The 20,405-nt window shown below is 39.4% G+C and overlaps 1 protein-coding gene across 6 annotated transcripts in view; it reads left to right on the top strand.

The window, feature by feature from the left end:
* Window positions 1–20,405, top strand: part of Usp15 (ubiquitin specific peptidase 15) — a 97,646-nt gene that overhangs the window by 55,780 nt on the left and 21,461 nt on the right. For all 6 annotated transcript variants that reach the window (XM_021173675.3, XM_021173674.3, XM_085843219.1 and 3 more), the window contains one exon: window positions 19,487–19,660. In XM_021173675.3, the coding sequence (XP_021029334.1) occupies window positions 19,487–19,660 (174 nt within the window). The remainder of the gene's footprint in view (window positions 1–19,486; window positions 19,661–20,405) is intronic.

Raw genomic sequence — 20,405 nt, 5'->3', positions numbered from 1 at the left:
CAGTAAAAACATGTCTCAAGCCCCTGAAGTTCATCAGGTGTGGGGAGGACATGGGAGCACTGAGGAGTAATAAGTGAGGTTTGTGAGGACAGAATGAGCTGAACAAAAGATAGAAAGCCAAGTCACCAGAATTTACCTGTGAATGTGTTCTGGAGCTCCTGAGAGTTTCAGGCTGCCACGTCTCATTTCTTCGCTGCTTTCATTGTTTCTACCCTCAGTCCTGTCTGTAAAGAAAGCAGAGTTCCTCTCAAGCCTAAGGAAACTTCCCTGCTACTCTGGCCTGTAACAGTGCCTTGTCAGCTTGCCAAGCTCTGGGCACTAGGAGGGATGTGTATTGGGTAAAGTACTTGCCATGCAAGTTTGAGGACTTGAGTTTGAATTCCCAGGCACCCAAGGATAAAGCCAAGCATGCAATACCAGTGTGGAAAAGGAAGTAGAAGAGGATCCAGGGGTTGTCTGTCTCAAAAGATAAGATGGAAAGCAACAGAGGAATACACCAGACCTGCACCTCAGGCCTCCACAAATGTGTCTGATCGTGTGTGCATGCACATACATTCATACAACATTGCCCATCCTCAGAACAATGCAGAGTCCTATATTATCTAAGCTGGTGCATTATAGCCCACCATTTTATGAGTCTACTTTATCAGAAATGACTCATTGTGTGTTTCCGTGTCTGTGTCTATGATAATCTTTCTCTGAGTGTCTGCATCTTTACCCTTTAACTTTGGTAGGTCTCTAGTAGCTGAAGGCCCTACCTGTAGAAAAGAGCACTGCTTTCCTGCATTGTGACAAGCTGATGTGCTCATTTGTATTTGAGAGGGCTTTGTTCCTCTCTCGTCCTGCTCCTAGCTCACCTACACATACAGCATAAATAAAAAAGGGTAGGTTTTTTTTTTAATGCAGCTATTTTTAGTTACCATATATCCCTATTACCTGGAATAACATCACACATATATCGCAGTCTTATTTATAATAGCCAGAAGCTGGAAAGAACCCAGATGTCCTTCAGAGGAATTGGATACAAAAAATGTGGTACATTTACGCAATAGAGTACTTCTTAGCGATTAAAAACAATGAAGTCATGAAATTCTTAGGCAAATGGATTGAATTAGAAAATATCATCCTGAATGAGGTAACCCAATCACAAAAGAACACACATGGTATGCACTCACTGATAAGTGGATATTAGCCCAAAAGCTCGGAATACAATTCACAGACCATATGAAGCTCAAGAAGAAGGAAGACCAAAGTATAGATGCCAGAGCCTGACAAATACAGAGGCAGATGCTTGCAGGCAACCACTGGACTGAACACGGGGTCCCCAATGGAGGAGTTGGAGAAGGGCCTAAAGGAACTGAGGCTTGCAATCCATAGGAAGAACAACAATATCAACCAACCAGAGCTTCCAGGGACTAAACCACCAACCAAAGAGTACACATGGAGGGAGCCATGGCTCCAGCAGCATATGTAGCAGAGGATGGCCTTGTTGGACATCAGTGGGAGGAGACACCCTTGGTCCTGTGAAGGCTCAATGCCCCAGTGCAGAGGAATGCCAGGGCGGGGAGACAGGAGTGGGGGAACACCCTCATAGAAGCAGGGAGAGGGAGGATGAGATAGGGGGATTCCGGGAAGGCGGGAGGGCAGAGAAAGGGCATAACATTTGAAATGTAAATAAATATCTAATTTTTAAAAACACATATATAGAAAACTCTAAGGATAAAAGGAGTCTTAAGTGTCTGTAGTTTGTCTTGTGCACTATCGTACTGAATATTAACATTGTGAGTTCATAGTGGAAAAGAGGGCAAGACTTGAGTGAGGGAAGATTATGAATTATAGATGTTTCTTTCATGGTGCTTTATGAAACATACAAATAAATACATTATACGTAGCCAGATATTCTTGTTTGGGAGTATAGGTCAAAAACCTTGATGGAGGAAGGAAAATGTGTGTAGACAGGAAGCTATTGTATCTAAAGAGATCATCTTTAAAAGCCCTACAGTATTTATACAGAGGACAGACACTTTTGTTTGGTAGGAGAAAAAAAAAAGAATTGTGAATGCAAATATTTTCTAGGTTTTGTAATGAGCTCTTTTATCTCTGAAAAACAGCATTCAATCATTTGCAGAGAACTAGAAGATTGGGGGCTTAGTCGAGATGAGGCAGCACTGATTTGGAGTGGAATTCATTTGTTCACTTGAAGTTTTTCCCCCAGAATTTAGTTATATGGTACATGAGACAATTGACTAAATGAATCTAGAAAAAAATGAGCAAAGTTCAACTGAGAAGAGGGTGAAGCAACTAAGAAAAATAAACTAATTGTTTTTGTTATTTATCTGCTCAAAAAATATTCATTGAGTATTTATTCTAGACATTACTAATACAGAATTCAAAGACACTGCCTATCTCTAGGAGTTCATGGTCTGGTGAATGTATGGTCTTATGAATACCTAAGATATATTAAAATATATGATATGCATAATGTTTTGAGAAAGAAGAAAAGAAAGCCATCAGAAAATAAGTGTCATGAGGAAGTGGGTATTTTGTTGCTTTTTTTAAATACTTTATTACTGCCATGCACTTGTTAGGCGCATGTTCCAGCACACTTGAGCAGACGTTGCCTTTTGAATTAATTTTCATTTTATTTGGTAGAGAACAGTACATCTTGATTCAGGTTATCCATAGTATGATACTATAGCAGAGAATTACCAGACTTACAGACTATATGTTATATTTCATGTCTTATTTCCATTTTTTTCTCCATAGAAATCTCTGTGACAGAATCCTACGTCACCACAGCAAAAGCATACCAACTCATACACTTAATACATGTATTAGAGCCCTCCATGCTAATGATACTTTGTTACACTTAATAATTACATTAGAAAAAAAAAAAAAAAAAAAAAGAAAAAAGCCGGGCGTGGTGGCGCACGCCTTTAATCCCAGCACTCGGGAGGCAGAGGCAGGCGGATTTCTGAGTTCGAGGCCAGCCTGGTCTACAAAGTGAGTTCCAGGACAGCCAGGGCTACACAGAGAAACCCTGTCTCGAAAAACCAAAAAAAAAAAAAAAAAAAAAAATAATTACATTAGAACCCTCCATGCTAATGATACTTTGTTACACTAGATAATTACCTTAGAGCCCTCCATACTAATGATACTTTGTTACACTTAATAAGTGTACATTAGAACCCCTCCATACTAGTGATACTTTTTACATGTTAGAATGCTTTTTTAACAAAAACAAAAAAAAGTAGCATAAAATACTTCGAGTACTTGGAATGCTTCTTTGTAGTGCTTTGGTTGTACGCCAGGTTTTGTGTATACCAGATTGGGCTGCCTCAGTTATACTGACATTGATATATTATTAGGGCTAAGAATCAATTGCATAGAGTTTTTCTAAATATTTTGTAATTTTATCAGAATTATTTCAGTTTTTGTTTTTCCAAAAAACCAAAACAAAAAACATTATTGCTTCATAGGAAAAGTCTTCTGAGAGAAATGAAATGTAATTCCAGCTTTTTACACTTACAGTACTATCACTGAACACTAAAAATGGTAACACATAAATTGCCATGATTATCCCACCACCTTCCTGGAATCACCATGCTTTGGCAGGTTCTGTTTGCATCCCCTGCATTTTAGCTTCATCTCCTCTCTGTTCGTTTCCGCTCATGCACAGTTCTCCCCTGTCTTGTAAATGGAGCATGTGGGTAGGATGGCCCATCTCCTTGAAAGGGGTAGTCTGTCCTTCCTCCTCTTTTCTCCTCGCTTTTTCAGTCAGCTAAGCAGCATGTTGGGCCAACGCATGGATGTCAACCACACTACCTAATTCAAGCTGGAGCTCTTCTGCTTTTAACCTGTATCACCTTGAGTAAAGAAACTTGGTAGTTTCTTCATCTGTAAAGATAAGGAGCTTTAAGATGTGTTGGACACGCTGTGGGCTGTCTGCCAGCTAAGGCCATTCAATGCATTCTCAGATGTCTTATCTATGTACTGACATATCTCAGATCTATCGCTTTCAACTTTAACATACAATGTAAAGTGGGTATTTGTGCCAAGAGAGCTTAAATGACTGAGACTTCACATGTCTGCCAAAGCTGGTCCTGATCTGGACTGGTTGGTGGTTGTGGGTCCCTGTCTGCCACTGTACTGGAACTGTCTGCGTAGACAAGATGACACTGAATTCATAGCAGTGCTCCTGCCTTTGTCCCCCTCCCTACCCCCCGGTGCTGTGATTATCAGTATATGACCACACTGGAAGTCCTTCTTGTCTCCTTATACTTCTTGATAGATACAACCATTTACCCAGTAACCCAGGTCAAAACCCAAAACTCAATATTCCAAGTCCTGTTGACTACATCATCTTGCATAGCACATTGGTCCTTTCCTCTGAGTATACATTATATCAGTACTTTGCTGCTTTTTCTGGTGTGAACAATCAAAATATATCTATCTGCCAATCATCTCTCTTATCATCATCCAGGCCATTCACTATACTGCTTCCAAATTCATAGTTTGAAGAAGTAAATAGGATTATGGTATGCTTAAATTTCTTTAAGTCACCTAAAGGATAAAATTTACATTGTAACCAGCTCTCTCTCAAGGCAGATCCATATAAAGGACTTTCCGTTCTTTGTGTACACTGTCAGCATTTCCCAGTTCCTTCTGTTACTTTCTAAGAGTGAGCTACACTGGTCCTTGTAACAGCACAGGCTGTCCTTCATTTTCTTTCACATCTTCAGTATTTCGTATGATACCTAATAATAATAATAATAATAATAATAATAATAATAATGCCAGCACAGTGGTTCTCACAGTTTATGGTTTGTCTATGATATCACTGGACTAGTCAATAATGAAAAAGGTTTAGAAATTGAAAGTGTTCCAGGTTTTCTATCTCAATTTGATGGAGTCATTTTACACTCTACAATAATAAGACTTGGTTTCTGAAAGGTGTGTTTAATTTCTCTCATTTTGCTTCACAAAAGTATCAGTCTTCGGTAGTTTGAAAGTGGTTTTGTTTTCTTTTGATCTCTCCACAAAATTGATTTAAGAAATACTGCAATAGAAAATAATCATTTACCAGGAGTGTACTTGATCTGTACCTGATTAGCAGCATTAGCTGTCAAACTGCATAAGAGCACAATAATTTAAATAGAGCTGCAACATACAAGAGTTAAGTTTTTGCAACTGAAAAATGGAAACGCTACAAACAAGAAATATTGTGTCAGCCTTACAGCTTGCACTCAGCAAGTGTGAGCACTGTGATGGCAAATGACTCAGACCTCCTTGTTGGTCCCAGCGTGACAGGCCAGGCCAGCACTGCATTGCAGGGTGAGCCCTCATGGTGGTACAGTGAATGCTGTGAAGGGAACCATCCAGAAGTGTACTCCTGTCACCACAGTTCTCTTGAAATACTGGTTTTCCATAATAAATACTTTTAGAATGATTACTTGAAGGGTTTTTTTTGTTGTTGTTTTCTTTTTTACAAAAATAATATGATGCTTCATATTTCAAACTGTCCTATGATGCTTCAGCTTCTGTTCATTGCAGTGTGAGCCTGATGTAATCGATACAGAGAAGCACATGACTTCATTGTTTCTCTTAAAGAGTATAATAAATGTACTTTTTTTCATTCATTAGTTTACTCCTTCAAAAGAGTTAAGAGATAGGTCATTTAGCATTCAAATTAAACTAGGGAAGCTATGAAAATAAGTAGAACTTATACTATTTCTTAAAATTATTCTAACCATGTGGTTTTGACTTGTTTTCCATAAAATTGTAAACATAAATCACTCATATACCTAGAGTCTGTAGTAGCCTCCTAGCCCTGGCAGTGCTGTAGTTGATCTCCAGTCTCTTGCTGTTCAATATGAGAATCGTGAATGGCATCCATAAGTAAAGGATAAACTTTAAGTAATCTTTTCTTACAAATTTAGATAATCCTTTAGATTATCCTTTCTCAGAAGGAAAGAAACGAATATTTCTTTGCTACCCAAAAAAAGTGTATGTCATAATCCCAGAACTTTGATAATAATCCTTTTCTGGATTATAAAGAGACGTCATAAAGAAGGAGTGACTGAGGTTGGTGGCATATGCCTCCGGGTTACACTAACAGTGGTAGGGCGAAAACAACATCTTTGCCAGAACCTTCCCTTGAGTACATATCGACTCAGCTAGATGTAGCACGCTCTGCTGCAGGTGCCTGGGAGGCTCAAGCAGAAAGACAGTGACATTAAGGCCAGCCTGAATCACCTAGCCAGACCCCATGTGAGACTGAGAGAGGATGGGAAGGAAGGCAGGTGCAAAGGGTGTTTACTTTACGTAAGATCCCAGCATTGTAGTAGAGCTGCTTCTCACTATACCTACTACTTGGAAGGAAGGGGGAATTATAGCAAAAAATAAAGGAAGAAAGGATATCTACTTTTATTTACCTAAACTTAAAATACAAAAGGCTTGGAAAATAGAAATGTAAAGCTAAAAAGAGCCTTAATTTTATGGTCTCTCAAAGTTTCTGAAGATCCTTCTAATTCTTTTCAAGGGTGTTGAGATCTTACTTTTCTAGAAGAAATTTTACAAAAATAAGTGTCTATTAAACAGCTTTTTTTTATTTTTTTGAGTCTAGTTGACAAAGCCCCGCATATGTACTCATCACATGAATGGTCGGTTATGTTAGACTGCCCAGTGCCCACTGGCTGCAGAACTGGGGCGGCGATCTTGCTAATCAGAGTGCTGTCGATCAGTGTGAATACCACTCACAGTGCTCACACGGTTGTCTTAACAGCCAGGACAACAACTGATTGGGGGGAAATGTAAAGATTCTTCATTCACCTAAGTTAAAATCAAGAAAAACTTACTTGAGAATATTCTGAAATGATTGTAAACATGGATAACTTCAGGTTTTATTTTAAAAATCATCAGAAAATAAAAGCGAGCCCCTTACTTTGGGTTGGGTTTATTTTTAGTTTGAAGGCACAGCTGTTCTTTAAAAAGTGTTGAGTGGCATCCATCTTGGCCAGTTACAGAATGAGTTACAGAAGTCAAAAGCTGTAGGTAATGAACACGTAAGTGTGTTTTCTTTCCTGTTGTAGTTACCGGTTTTCTAAAGTAGTGAGCATACATGAGCACATGAGAATCAGTCGGTACGGACGCCTGAGCGAGGGCGAGGGTCACACTCAGCATTACAAAAGGCAACTCTCTTTTTGAAGGGGATACTTGGACTGTTTTCCAGGTACTGGGGCAATTCCAGATTCATTACTACTTAGGGGATGGCTATTAACTATTCATATGTTGATTTCCGACTTGGTTTGGCTTGTATAGTAAGACTGAGTTCTTCAGTTTGAAAAACAAAAAACAAACAAAAAACTAAATAGAAGATGATAATTAAGACTCAGCATCCACTAACTAAAAATTTTGTCAGAGAATTCACAAGGCATCACACTGACCAAAGCATACTTAATAAAATAGTAAGTCTTTTTAAAACTGTGAATTATGAAAAACTATATGTATATAAATGAAAGTTAGGTACAATTCCTTCTACCTTTTTAAGTAACCAAGCATTCCACATGGTATCCCAGTTCTAGCATGTTGTGCTAAGGACACGTAAAACTGGGTTGTTTGTCATAGGTAATTCTTTATGGAATACTTGAAGCTGTCTGTATTTGTTTATAATGTAGTTCTTGGAGTTGTAGTAGGTAAAGGTCTGTTACATTGAAGCACATATCAGAATGCCCAGGAAGTAAGACATTGGGTGTTTAGGAATCGCTGTAGAATTGTATCTTGGTTTCTGCTTACAGATTTAAAACAGCAGTTTTAGCTCGTATAGATGTAGCTTGGCAGACATTGGGACGCTGACAGGCGTTGTTTTCCCGCGTTAAGTGCACATAGGATCTCTTTAGATATTAAGAGGACTTTTTGAACTTGCATAACTGTTGGATAAGAATTATAACCAATAATTTGGAGCAATTTCATGAGTCTCTTCCTGTACCAGTGTCTGAGTCTCTCCTGGGACTGTTTGTGTCTCTCCCTTCTCCGCTATCACTTGGTTAACGCTGGTTTGGGCTGTCAGGCCAGCATTGGACTAGATGCTGAGGCTCTGTGAGTGAGTTAGAAGTGCAGGTACCCAGAAGAGTCAGTAACAGTAATCATCTCCAGGGTCCAGTATAGAGCACACAAGTACACACGGCCCTTCCAGAAACAGATACCGAGCAGTCACTTCTCATTGATTTGCTTATATTCTCAGCGTATATTTATTTTTAATTAGTTCTTTGGGAATTCTGTAATGTTTTGCTCATGGTCACCCCGCTGCCTTAATGTTTACACATCCACCTAACTTTGTGTCCTTTGGTTTTTGATTGTTTTTTAAACTCATCAAATCCAATTTGTGTTGCCCTTTTATTTCTGGACATGTGGCCTGTCGGCTTATCAGGCTTATCAGGGACTACGCTCCATTTCCTGTATTTGTCACTTGTCACTAGCTCCTTGACCAGGGGTGGGGTTCCATGCTACCTCCTTTCTTTGTGCTGGGGTTTGGTCTGACCTTTGCTGGCCTACTCTTGTGCATGCTCTCATGACTGTGGTGCTTGTTCATCAGCCCCTTCTCTTCATTCTGTAACGAGAACGACATTGGAAATGCACATGACACCATGGACAAGTTAGATTGTTCACACTTAAATGTCTGTTGTCCTTGACAATTGTGTACACTATTAGCTTGCATAGCGATCATGTTTGAATATTTAAATATGAAGTATTTAGCCCAGTTGTCAAGTACAGTACTATTTATTAATGTAAGTCGCTTACTCTTTTCCTCTTTTGCAGTAACAGTTGAAGATACTGTTAAGAATCTCTTATATCTGGTGATTGCTTTATTTTTAATTAGTATTGAAGTTTTGTGCTTGTTAGTAGCTTCATTGTGACTTTTTCAAGAATATTACTTTCTTTTTAATATAATCTTCAAACACTTTATCTTCCATTTGAAGAGCAAACTCTTTTAAGCCCATTATAATTAAAACAAAACATGATGTAAGATCTCTGTATTTTATTCCCAGCAGTAGGGAAGCTAAGGGAGGAAGATCAGGATTTCATATTCAACCTTGGCTATGTAATAGGACCCTATCTCAAAAACATGTACATGTGTGTCTTAATATCAGTGCTTCCTCATATTTGGGCCCCATCTTATTACAGATAATTAGGAGACCTGATTTTCTTGATTTTGATGTGTGATGGTGTCAAATAGTTGAATTTCAATAAATGAACAGAGACAGGTGTCATGGCAGAAATTTCCAAAGCAGTCGATGAACTAATTGCGTGCCTACCTTTGCTTTTTCATACAGCATGCTCATGTGGTCTGGTTCTGCTGACCACTGCCATATTTCTTATGCAGCTAGAGTTGTCTTGTTCAATTTTATATCACGGAAGCAGTTAGACTGCCGGGACAGTCTTAACTTTAGACTTTTAGTCCATATTCTATCAACCAAAGATCTTTGTGGCTGAAAGGATAATTTCATGCTGTAAATGTGAAGAAATGTGCACATATGTATATTTAAGGAGGGACTTATTCTTTAGAGCCCCGTGTTTAATAGCAGCAGTCCAAGCAGATGTTTCAGTCATCAAAGACTTTTATGATTTTAAGATAGGCTCATATAAAAACTTAAAATGATGGGTTGTGTGTAATAATTTCAGATCAAACAGCAACACAACCAGAATTTAAAACCTGGTTTCTTCTTTTCTCCCAGAATGGTGCTGTTGAAGGTGGATGGCAGCGCTCCTACAGTATGGGAGGGAGCACTTGGATGCTTAACCTTTACTCTGCCTGTATCTTGACGTTTGTGCAGCCGTTCTAGTAACTAGTCCTTACGTGCTGTAAAGAGCAGAACTTCTGATGTACTAGTGTTTTCAAGATTCAGAGAATTTTCTGATATCACTTTAGTTATTATTGTGATTTGCATTAGTCAAACAATAGCTATTGGGTTTCTGTATTCATATGCTCTCACAAATAATCCGAAAACCCAACTTGAAAGTTTTCTAACAAATTATAGTCAGCAAGTGGAATGTGTAAATTCAAATATTGGTTAGGGCATTTCCATGGGTAATACAGGCCCCACTTGTTAAAAGTATTTGTATTTCATTATTTAATTTGGCAGTACTGAATTATAATGAGTTCAAACTGGCATATGTCCCTGTGAAAATAAATGCTAGTCTAGAAAAATCGAAAGAGTCTCACTGTAAAACCAACAGAAAAGAAAGTCAGGCATAGACTGGAGTGTTTCCAGTGCACACTGCCCTTTTGCTTCATCCCTGGGCTTTTGAGGTACTTTTGATACTATTTTAATAAGCAAATATATATTTACCACATGTGCGAAGACTTCGTTTGACAAAAAACAATTGAGTATTGTATGCTAAGATTGAGAGGAAAATAAAGGCTGAGAGAATAAAGGCATTAGTAAATCCTGGCAGAAGGTTGTTAATAAACATGTATACGTATTATGCATGGACTAAGTGATAAACTCAATGCTGAGAGTACAGATACATAGACTGTCTTGGAGGTCACAGCCCACAGGACATAGACCAACAATAACGTCATGATGCGAGCTGGGCTCCGAGGGAAGGAACACTAGGCAGCACAGGTGCAGCAGGAAACGCCTGCTCTCATTTAGGAAGGCAGGAGGCTGTGCGCGTCCAGCAGAGAGGAGTATTGCAGTCCAGCGGCTGGCAGTGGGCAGCACAAAGGGATTGGCAAGGGACCAGGATGAGTAAAGAGGCTTGTCTAAGAACTGACCCAGTATGAATGCAAGGCTTTATTAAAGGCTTTATAGCAAGGCATTAACATGGTTAAAAACATATTTAAAAGATCACTGGGTACGAAGAGAGAGGTAATTTTTCTTCAGTTATATTTGGAAGGTCTTACAAGTCAAGGACTTATAGCACATGAATAATTAAGCAAAAATGAAGTTCAGAATTTATTCATGTTTGTAACACTTGGGTTTTTTTTTTTTAGCTATTTGTAAAGCCATAAATGTGGTTGTTTGTATATGTGTAGTAATAGACTTTAGTGAGATGCTGCATTAATATAACCCTGACCAAATCACAAAGTGAGGATTTGCAAACTAAGTGCTGTCAGATACTACTGTGACTGGCCCCTTTGCCCAATGTCTTCTTACCGTTGATCCTGCTTGTGGCAGATCGGGATACTTCTGCTAAGTAATGGCATCTGTGGTGTGGTGTATCCATGTGGCCTGTCCTCCTCTAGTGCTGAGTTTGTAGTAAAAGTGAAGTGTAATACAAAAGGAGAAAATGAAACTCAGGTGGGACATAAAGGACCTGGGAAGAAACATAGAAAGTATCCTTCCCTTAATTACCATCTCCGTTATCTCTCCACTACCCGATGCGTAGCTTTTAATACAAAGACAGAGTCTATAGTGGAAGCAAATGTAAAGGACTCGGAAGCTCTGCAGAGCCCAGCCTGCATCACAGAGTATCAGTGAGGCCTCACCACGTCCCTGTAACGCTAGCTGCTCTAGGGACTGAGGACAGAAAATTAAAGTTCATGGCTGTTTGTGATACAGAGTGAGCTCAAGGCCAGCCTGGGCAACTTAAAATCTTGTCTCAGAATCAGGAGTACAGTAAGAGGTTGGGAGTGGGGATGTTGGGAACTCAGAGTGACTGGTTCCTCTCTGCCAGCTGAGGGCACCTCAGGCGGGCCTTGGAGAGTCAGAACAGTGCATTCCGTGACACAAGTAAGTTCCAAGTCCATCCTGAGGGATAGGGTGCAACTCAATTTAGACAACATCCAAACTGTGGCGGTATTAGGACGAGTCAGGAAACACACTTTTGTAAATATATAATCGAGACCAAAAAATGAGTAACATAAGATACTTGAAAGAAGTAAATAAAAGTAAAATATGCTTGTTTTGCCAGACTACGTAATACAGACATAATTTACATTACCTGTATGAACACCCAGCAAGCTGGGCTTTACATAGCTGTGAAGCCTATTTAACTTCATGCAGCGTGGTGGCATACCAGCTCTCAAAAACTTTGATCTCCATGAATATTAATTGAGGCTCAACAAAATGGATCTTTAAAACTTTCCATACAAGGAGAAAAGCACCGGGGCAGCTAGGGCACAGGGTCGGCTGACACTCGCCAGCTACCCACAACACCCGCCACAGGATCTTAAGACTTCTAGAGAGTGGAACACAGCTTCTGCTCCAATCCAATTGCGCGCGGGACCAGAGACTGCATTAGTTAGGGAAGCAGAAAACCGGCCTGAGTAGGACCACAGGCCTCTTCCGGCTGGACCAGCACCGGGGTACCGCCAGCCACCCACGACCCCCGCCACAGGATTTTGAGACTGCTGGTGAGTGGAACACAGCTTCTGCTCCAATCTTTAAACAGTGACAACGACAACAACTAACCCCAGAGATTACCAGATGGCGAAAGGTAAACGTAATAATCTTACTAACAGAAACCAAGACCACTCACCATCATCAGAACCCAGCACTCCCACTTCGCCCAGTCCAGGGCACCCCAACACACCGGAAAAGCTAGACACGGATCTAAAAGCATATCTCCTGATGATGGTAGAGGACTGCAAGAAGGACTTTAATAACACACTTAAAGAAATACAAAGGAACACTGGTAAACAGGTAGAAGACATTAAAGAGGAAGCACAAAAATCCCTTAAAGAATTGCAGGAGAACACTGCTAAAGAGTTACAAATCCTTAAAGAAAAACAGGATAACATAATCAAACAGGTAGAAGTCCTTAATGAAAAACAGGAAAACACATCCAAACAGATGATGGAAATGAACAAAACCATACTAGACCTAAAAAGGGAAGTAGACACAATAAAGAAAACCCAAAATGAGGCAACACTGGAGATAGAAACCCTAGGAAAGAAATCTGGAACCATAGATACCAGCATCAGCGATAGAATAAAAGAGATGGAAGAGAGAATCTCAGGTGCAGAAGATTCCATAGAGAACATCGGCACAACAATCAAGGAAAATGTAAAATGCAAAATGATCCTAACTCAAAACATCCAAGAAATACAGGACACAATGAGAAGACCAAACCTACGGATAATAGGAGTGGATGAGAATGAAGATTTTCAACTCAAAGGACCAGCAAACATCTTCAACAAAATTATAGAAGAAAACTTCCCAAATCTAAAGAAAGAGATGCCCATGAACATACAAGAAGCCTACAGAACTCCAAATAGACTGGACCAGAAAAGAAATACCTCCCGACACATAATAATCAGAACAACAAATGCTCTAAATAAAGATAGAATACTAAAAGCAGTAAGAGAAAAAGGCCAAGTAACATATAAAGGCAAGCCTATCAGAATTACACCAGATTTTTCACCAGAGACTATGAAAGCCAGAAGATCCTGGACGGATGTTATACAGACACTAAAAGAACACAAATTCCAGCCCAGGCTACTATACCCAGCCAAACTCTCAATTAACATAGATGGAGAAACCAAAGTATTCCACGACAAAACCAAATTCACACATTATCTCTCCACGAATCCAGCCCTTCAAAGGATAATAACAGAAAAAAACCAATACAAGGACAGGAACCACGCCCTAGAAACAACAAGAAGGTAATCCCTCAACAAACCTAAAAGAAGACAGCCACAAGAACAGAATGCCAACTTTAACAACAAAAATAACAGGAAACAACAATTACTTTTCCTTAATATCTCTTAATATCAATGGACTCAACTCCCCGATAAAAAGACATAGACTAATCCCTCAACAAACCTAAAAGAAGACAGCCACAAGAACAGAATGCCAACTTTAACAACAAAAATAACAGGAAACAACAATTACTTTTCCTTAATATCTCTTAATATCAATGGACTCAACTCCCCGATAAAAAGACATAGACTAACAAACTGGCTACACAAACAAGACCCAACATTTTGCTGCTTACAGGAAACTCATCTCAGAGAAAAAGATAGACACTACCTCAGAATGAAAGGCTGGAAAACAATTTTCCAAGCAAATGGTATGAAGAAACAAGCTGGAGTAGCCATTCTAATATCTGATAAGATTGACTTCCAACCGAAAGTCATTAAAAAAGACAGGGAGGGACACTTCATACTCATCAAAGGTAAAATCCTCCAAGAGGAACTATCAATCCTGAATATCTATGCTCCAAATACAAAGGCAGCCACATTCATTAAAGAAACTTTAGTAAATCTCAAAGCACACATTGCACCTCATACAATAATAGTGGGAGACTTCAACACACCACTTTCACCAATGGACAGATCATGGAAACAGAAACTAAACAGGGACACAGAGAAACTAAGAGAAATTATGAATCAAATGGATCTGGCAGATATCTACAGAACATTCTATCCTAAAACAAAAGGATATACCTTCTTCTCAGCACCTCATGGTACCTTCTCCAAAATTGACCACATAATTGGTCACAAAACAGGCCTCAACACATACAAAAATATTGAAATTGCCCCATGCATCCTATCAGATCACCATGGACTAAAGCTGATCTTCAATAACAAATAATAGAAAGCCAACCTTCACGTGGAAACTGAACAACACTCTTCTCAATGATACCTTGGTCAAGGAAGGAATAAAGAAAGAAATTAAGGACTTTTTAGAGTTCAATGAAAATGAAGCCACAACATACTCAAACTTATGGGATGCAATGAAAGCATTTCTAAGAGGAAAACTCATAGCTCTGAGTGCCTCCAAAAGGAAACTAGAGAGAGCACACATTAGCAGCTTGACAACATACCTAAAAGCACTAGAACAAAAGGAAGCAAATTCACCCAAGAGGAGTAGACGGCAGGAAATAATCAACCTCAGGGGCGAAATCAACCAAGTGGAAACAAGAAGAACTATTCAAAGAATCAACCAATCAAGGAGCTGGTTCTTTGAGAAAATCAACAAGATAGATAAACCCTTAGCCAGACTCACTAGAGGGCACAGGGAAAGCATCCTAATTAACAAAATCAGAAATGAAAAAGGAGACATAACAACAGATCCTGAAGACATCCAAAACACCATCAGATCCTTCTACCAAAGACTATACTCAACAAAACTGGAGAACCTGGATGAAATGGAGAAGTTCCTAGACAGATACCAGGTACCAAAGTTGAATCAAGATCAGGTTAATGATCTAAACAGCCCTATATCCCCCAAAGAAATAGAAGCAGTCATTAATAGTCTCCCAACTAAAAAAAGCCCAGGACCAGATGGGTTTAGTGCAGAGTTCTATCAGACCTTCAAAGAAGATCTAATCCCAGTTCTTCACAAACTATTCCACAAAATAGAAACAGAAGGTACTCTACCCAACTCATTCTATGAAGCCACAATTACTCTGATACCTAAACCACAAAAAGACCCAACAAAGATAGAAAACTTCAGACCAATATCCCTTATGAATATTGATGCAAAAATCCTCAATAAAGTTCTTGCTAACCGAATCCAAGAACACATCAAAACAATCATCCATCCTGACCAAGTAGGTTTCATCCCAGGGATGCAGGGATGGTTCAATATACGGAAATCCATCAACGTAATCCAGTATATAAACAAACTCAAAGACAAAAACCACATGGTCATCTCGTTAGATGCGGAAAAAGCATTTGACAAGATCCAACACCCATTCATGATAAAAGTCTTGGAAAGATCAGGAATTCAAGGCCCATACCTAAACATGATAAAAGCAATCTACAGCAAACCAGTAGCCAACATCAAAGTAAATGGTCAGAAGCTTGAAGCAATCCCTCTAAAATCAGGGACTAGACAAGGCTGTCCACTTTCTCCATACCTATTCAACATTGTACTTGAAGTCCTAGCCAGAGCAATTCGACAACAAAAGGAGATCAAAGGGATACAAATTGGAAAAGATGAAGTCAAAATATCACTTTTTGCAGATGATATGATAGTATATATAAGTGACCCTAAAAATTCCACCAGAGAACTCCTAAGCCTGATAAACAGCTTCGGTGAAGTAGCTGGATATAAAATTAACTCAAACAAATCAATGGCCTTTCTCTACACAAAGAATAAACAGGCTGAGAAAGAAATTAGGGAAACAACACCCTTCTCAATAGTCACAAATAATATAAAATATCTTGGCGTAACTCTAAGGAAGTGAAAGATCTGTATAATAAAAACTTCAAGTCTCTGAAGAAAGAAATTATAGAAGATCTCAGAAGATGGAAAGATCTCCCATGCTCATGGATTGGCAGGATCAACATTGTAAAAATGGCTATCTTGCCAAAAGCAATCTACAGATTCAATGCAATCCCCATCAAAATTCCAAATCAATTCTTCAACGAATTAGAAAGTGCAATCTGCAAATTCATCTGGAATAACAAAAAACCTAGGATAGCAAAAACTCTTCTCAAGGATAAAAGAACCTCTGGTGGAATCACCATGCCGGACCTAAAGCTCTACTACAGAGCAATTGTGATAAAAACTGCATGGTACTGGTATAGTGACAGACAGATAGACCAATGGAATAGAATTGAAGACCCAGAAATGAACCCACACACCTACGGTCACTTGATCTTCGACAAGGGAGCTAAAAACATCCAGTGGAAGAAAGACAGCATTTTCAACAAATGGTGCTGGCACAACTGGTTGTTAACATGTAGAAGAATGCGAATCGATCCATTCCTATCTCCTTGTACTAAGGTCAAGTCTAAGTGGATCAAGGAACTTCACATAAAACCAGAGACACTGAAACTTATAGAGGAGAAAGTGGGGAAAAGCCTTGAAGATATGGGCACAGGGGAAAAATTCCTGAATAGAACAGTAATGGCTTGTGCTGTAAGATCGAGAATTGACAAGTGGGACCTCATGAAACTACAAAGCTTCTGCAAGGCTAAAGACACCATCAATAAGACAAAAAAACCACCAACAGATTGGGAAAGGATCTTCACCTATCCTAAATCAGATAAGGGACTAATATCCAATATATATAAAGAACTCAAGAAGGTGGACTCCAGAAAGTCAAATAACCCCATTAAAAAATGGGGCTCAGAACTGAACAAAGAATTCTCACCTGAGGAATACCGAATGGCAGAGAAACACCTGAAAAAATGTTCAACATCCTTAATCATCAGGGAAATGCAAATCAAAACAACCCTGAGATTCCACCTCACACCAGTCAGAATGGCTAAGATCAAAAATTCAGGTGACAGCAGATGCTGGCGAGGATGTGGAGAAAGAGGAACACTCCTCCATTGTTGGTGGGATTGCAAGCTTGTACAACCACTCTGGAAATCAGTCTGGCGGTTCCTCAGAAAATTGGACATAGTACTACCGGAGGATCCAGCAATACCTCTCCTGGGCATATATCCAGAAGATGTCCCAACCGGTAAAAAGGACACATGCTCCACTATGTTCATAGCAGCCCTATTTATAATAGCCAGAAGCTGGAAAGAACCCAGATGTCCCTCAACAGAGGAATGGATACAGAAATTATGGTACATTTACACAATGGAGTACTACTCAGCTATTAAAAAGAATGAATTTATGAAATTCCTAGCCAAATGGATGGACCTGGAGGGCATCATCTTGAGTGAAGTAACACAATCACAAAAGAACTCACACAATATGTATTCACTGATAAGTGGATATTAGCCCAAAACTTAGGTTACCCAAGATATAAGATACAATTTGCTAAATGCATGAAACTCAAGAAGAATGAAGACCAAAGTGTGGACACTGTGCACCTTCTTAGAATTGGGAACAAAACACCCAGGGAAGGAGTTACAGAGACAAAGTTCGTAGCTGTGATGAAAGGATGGACCATTTAGAGACTGCCGTATCCAGGGATCCATCCCATAATCAGCTTCCAAACGCTGACACCATTGCATACACTAGCAAGATTTTGCTGAAAGGACCCTGATATAGCTGTCTCTTGTGAGACGATGCCGGGGCCTAGCAAACACAGGAGTGGATGTTCACAGTCAGCTATTGGATGTATCACAGGGCTCCCAATGGAGAAGCTAGAGAAAGTACCCAAGGAGCTAAAGGGATCTGCAACCCTATAGTTGGAACAACATGATGTACTAACCAGAACCCCGGAGCTCTTGTCTCTAGCTGCATATGTATTGAAAGATGACCTAGTCGGCGATCAATGGAAAGAGAGGCCCATTGGACTTGCAAACTTTATATGCCCCAATATAGGGGAATGCCAGGGCCAAAAGAATGGGAATGGGTGGGTAGGGAAGTGGGGGGCGCTATGGGGGACTTTTGGGATAGCATTGGAAATGTAATTGAGGAAAATATGTAATAAAAATATTAAAAATCAAAAAAAAAGAAATGTAAATAAATTAAAAAAAAAAAAAAAACTTTCCATACAAGCAAGTGATTTCTCATGCAGCACTTTTCCACTGTCCCAGGACATGATTTATATTGGACATTGATGTGACTTACTTGAGTCCATATGTATGTGAGACATTGCATATGTGAAACACCGTTAATAAGGCAGCATGGTCTTCCCTCCCCCTAGGGGAAAGCACAAGGCAGCATCGACTTAACGTTACCCCAAATCATCTTGGAAAAAAATACTGTGGAAAAATATATTTCTACCATCTTTGAAATTTTTTATTAGGAATTTATTCAAAAAGAATTGAAAGAAAACTTTGCAGTTTTTCATAAATGAAAATTAAATTGTTATTAAGAGTTTTGAAAGAACATATCCAGAGTTTGCCTAAAGTTGGTTTTCGGGAGGCTTTCCTGGTCGGTTCTCCCCTTTCTAATCACCACTACCAGCTGAGTGACAGGCTTAAACCTGCACCTTTATGATAAGGCGCTGGCTGCGGAAGTAGTAAGTATAGTGGTTGTGATGGTATCCGTGAGCTGTTGGTATCGAAATCCACAAGCACTGTATATTAAGAGGTTTATGGTCATCACATAAGTCATCTCTAGATTCCTTATAATACCTTTATTATTGTCCTGACTGGAGTAGAATGACCAAAAAACATTTTGTTCAGCATGAATGTAATTTTTTCCAAATTATTTTCCTATCTGCAATTGATTTGAGTCCATGGATACCATAAACCATCTGTACCTCTTTTAAGTTGTTTTGTTTTGTTTTGTTTTGTTTTCCTTGCACGCCATCTCAGTTTTTACCTACCCAGGCTACTTTACAGTGCCTGGGGTGCTTAGACAGTCCATAGTTTCTGCCCATCAAGTCAAGAAGGAAAGGAACCGCTGAGCTTCGCCCCCAGTTAACAGGTAGTTTGTTGTGATTAAAATTATGCAGATTTTGCAGCAACAAGTATTGGTGGTTTTGTTTGTTGTAGTGGCTGACTGGAAGTTTGGGAAGTGAGTGCTCAGAAAGCCTCGCTGGGGTGCTAACTGTTACTCAGCACAAGGGTCCGTTTCTACTGCTCTGTGTGAACTGACTTGCTTTTCTCGCCATTTTAACAGTTTCAGTGTGCGGCGTGTGGTTTCTTTTACTTCAAAATATTTTTTGTTCCTTTCAGTGTTTGAGCAACACACCTCCACTTACTGAATATTTCCTCAATGATAAGTACCAAGAAGAGCTGAATTTTGACAATCCCTTAGGAATGAGAGGTGAAATAGCTAAATCATACGCTGAACTCATCAAGCAAATGTGGTCTGGAAAGTTTAGCTACGTCACTCCAAGAGCATTTAAGGTTAGTGTGGTAAACTTATTCTCAGCTAGTGTGCTTTTGTCTCCAGAGGATCAACAACACAACAACAAACTCCTCAGTTGAGAGCTGAGAATCCCATCGCAGTGTCTCCTGGCCTCAGAAAGACAGAGACATGGCATGCAGCAAATTTTGCAGCAACAAGTATTGGTGGTTTTGTTTGTTAGTAGTGACTGACTAAAAGTTTGGGAAGTGAGTGACCTGAAAGCCTCACTTAAGTGTTAACTGTTACTCAGCACAAGGAGCCATTTATATTTCTCCTGATTAGGGGTTTTTATTTGGGTTTTGTTTTCTTAATGTCTAGAAATGGGTTGGAGAGGAATGGCTTAGAGTTAAGAGCAATTGCTACACTCCTAGAGGACTAACATAAGGTGGCTCAGAAATGCCTGTGTAACTCACACAGGAGAAGGTCTGACGCCCCCTTCTGACCTCCATGGGTGTTTGCATTCACGTGTGCACACATGGTCAGACACACATAGTTACACTGATGAGCTTCAGAATGGTCAAGACTATCTCTGGAAACACTACATGAATGTTTTAAGCTTCATTGGAACATGCCATTAAGTTTATCCTGTGGTCATTGTAGACTGTAAAAAACAAAATCAGAATGAAACTAATTTATAAAACAACTGTCAAATAGTCACTGATTGTATTTTCAATCTGGTTTTTACACTTGGGTGTTTGTATGTATGATGTAATTACTTAGATCTTACCCTTAGTGAGAAGTTAT

This window comes from Mus caroli, unplaced genomic scaffold, assembly GCF_978045245.1.
Source record: "Mus caroli unplaced genomic scaffold, Mus_caroli_1 scaffold_9, whole genome shotgun sequence".
Taxonomy (NCBI): Eukaryota; Metazoa; Chordata; class Mammalia; order Rodentia; family Muridae; genus Mus; species Mus caroli.
This window is presented reverse-complemented; position numbering and strand designations above follow the sequence as displayed.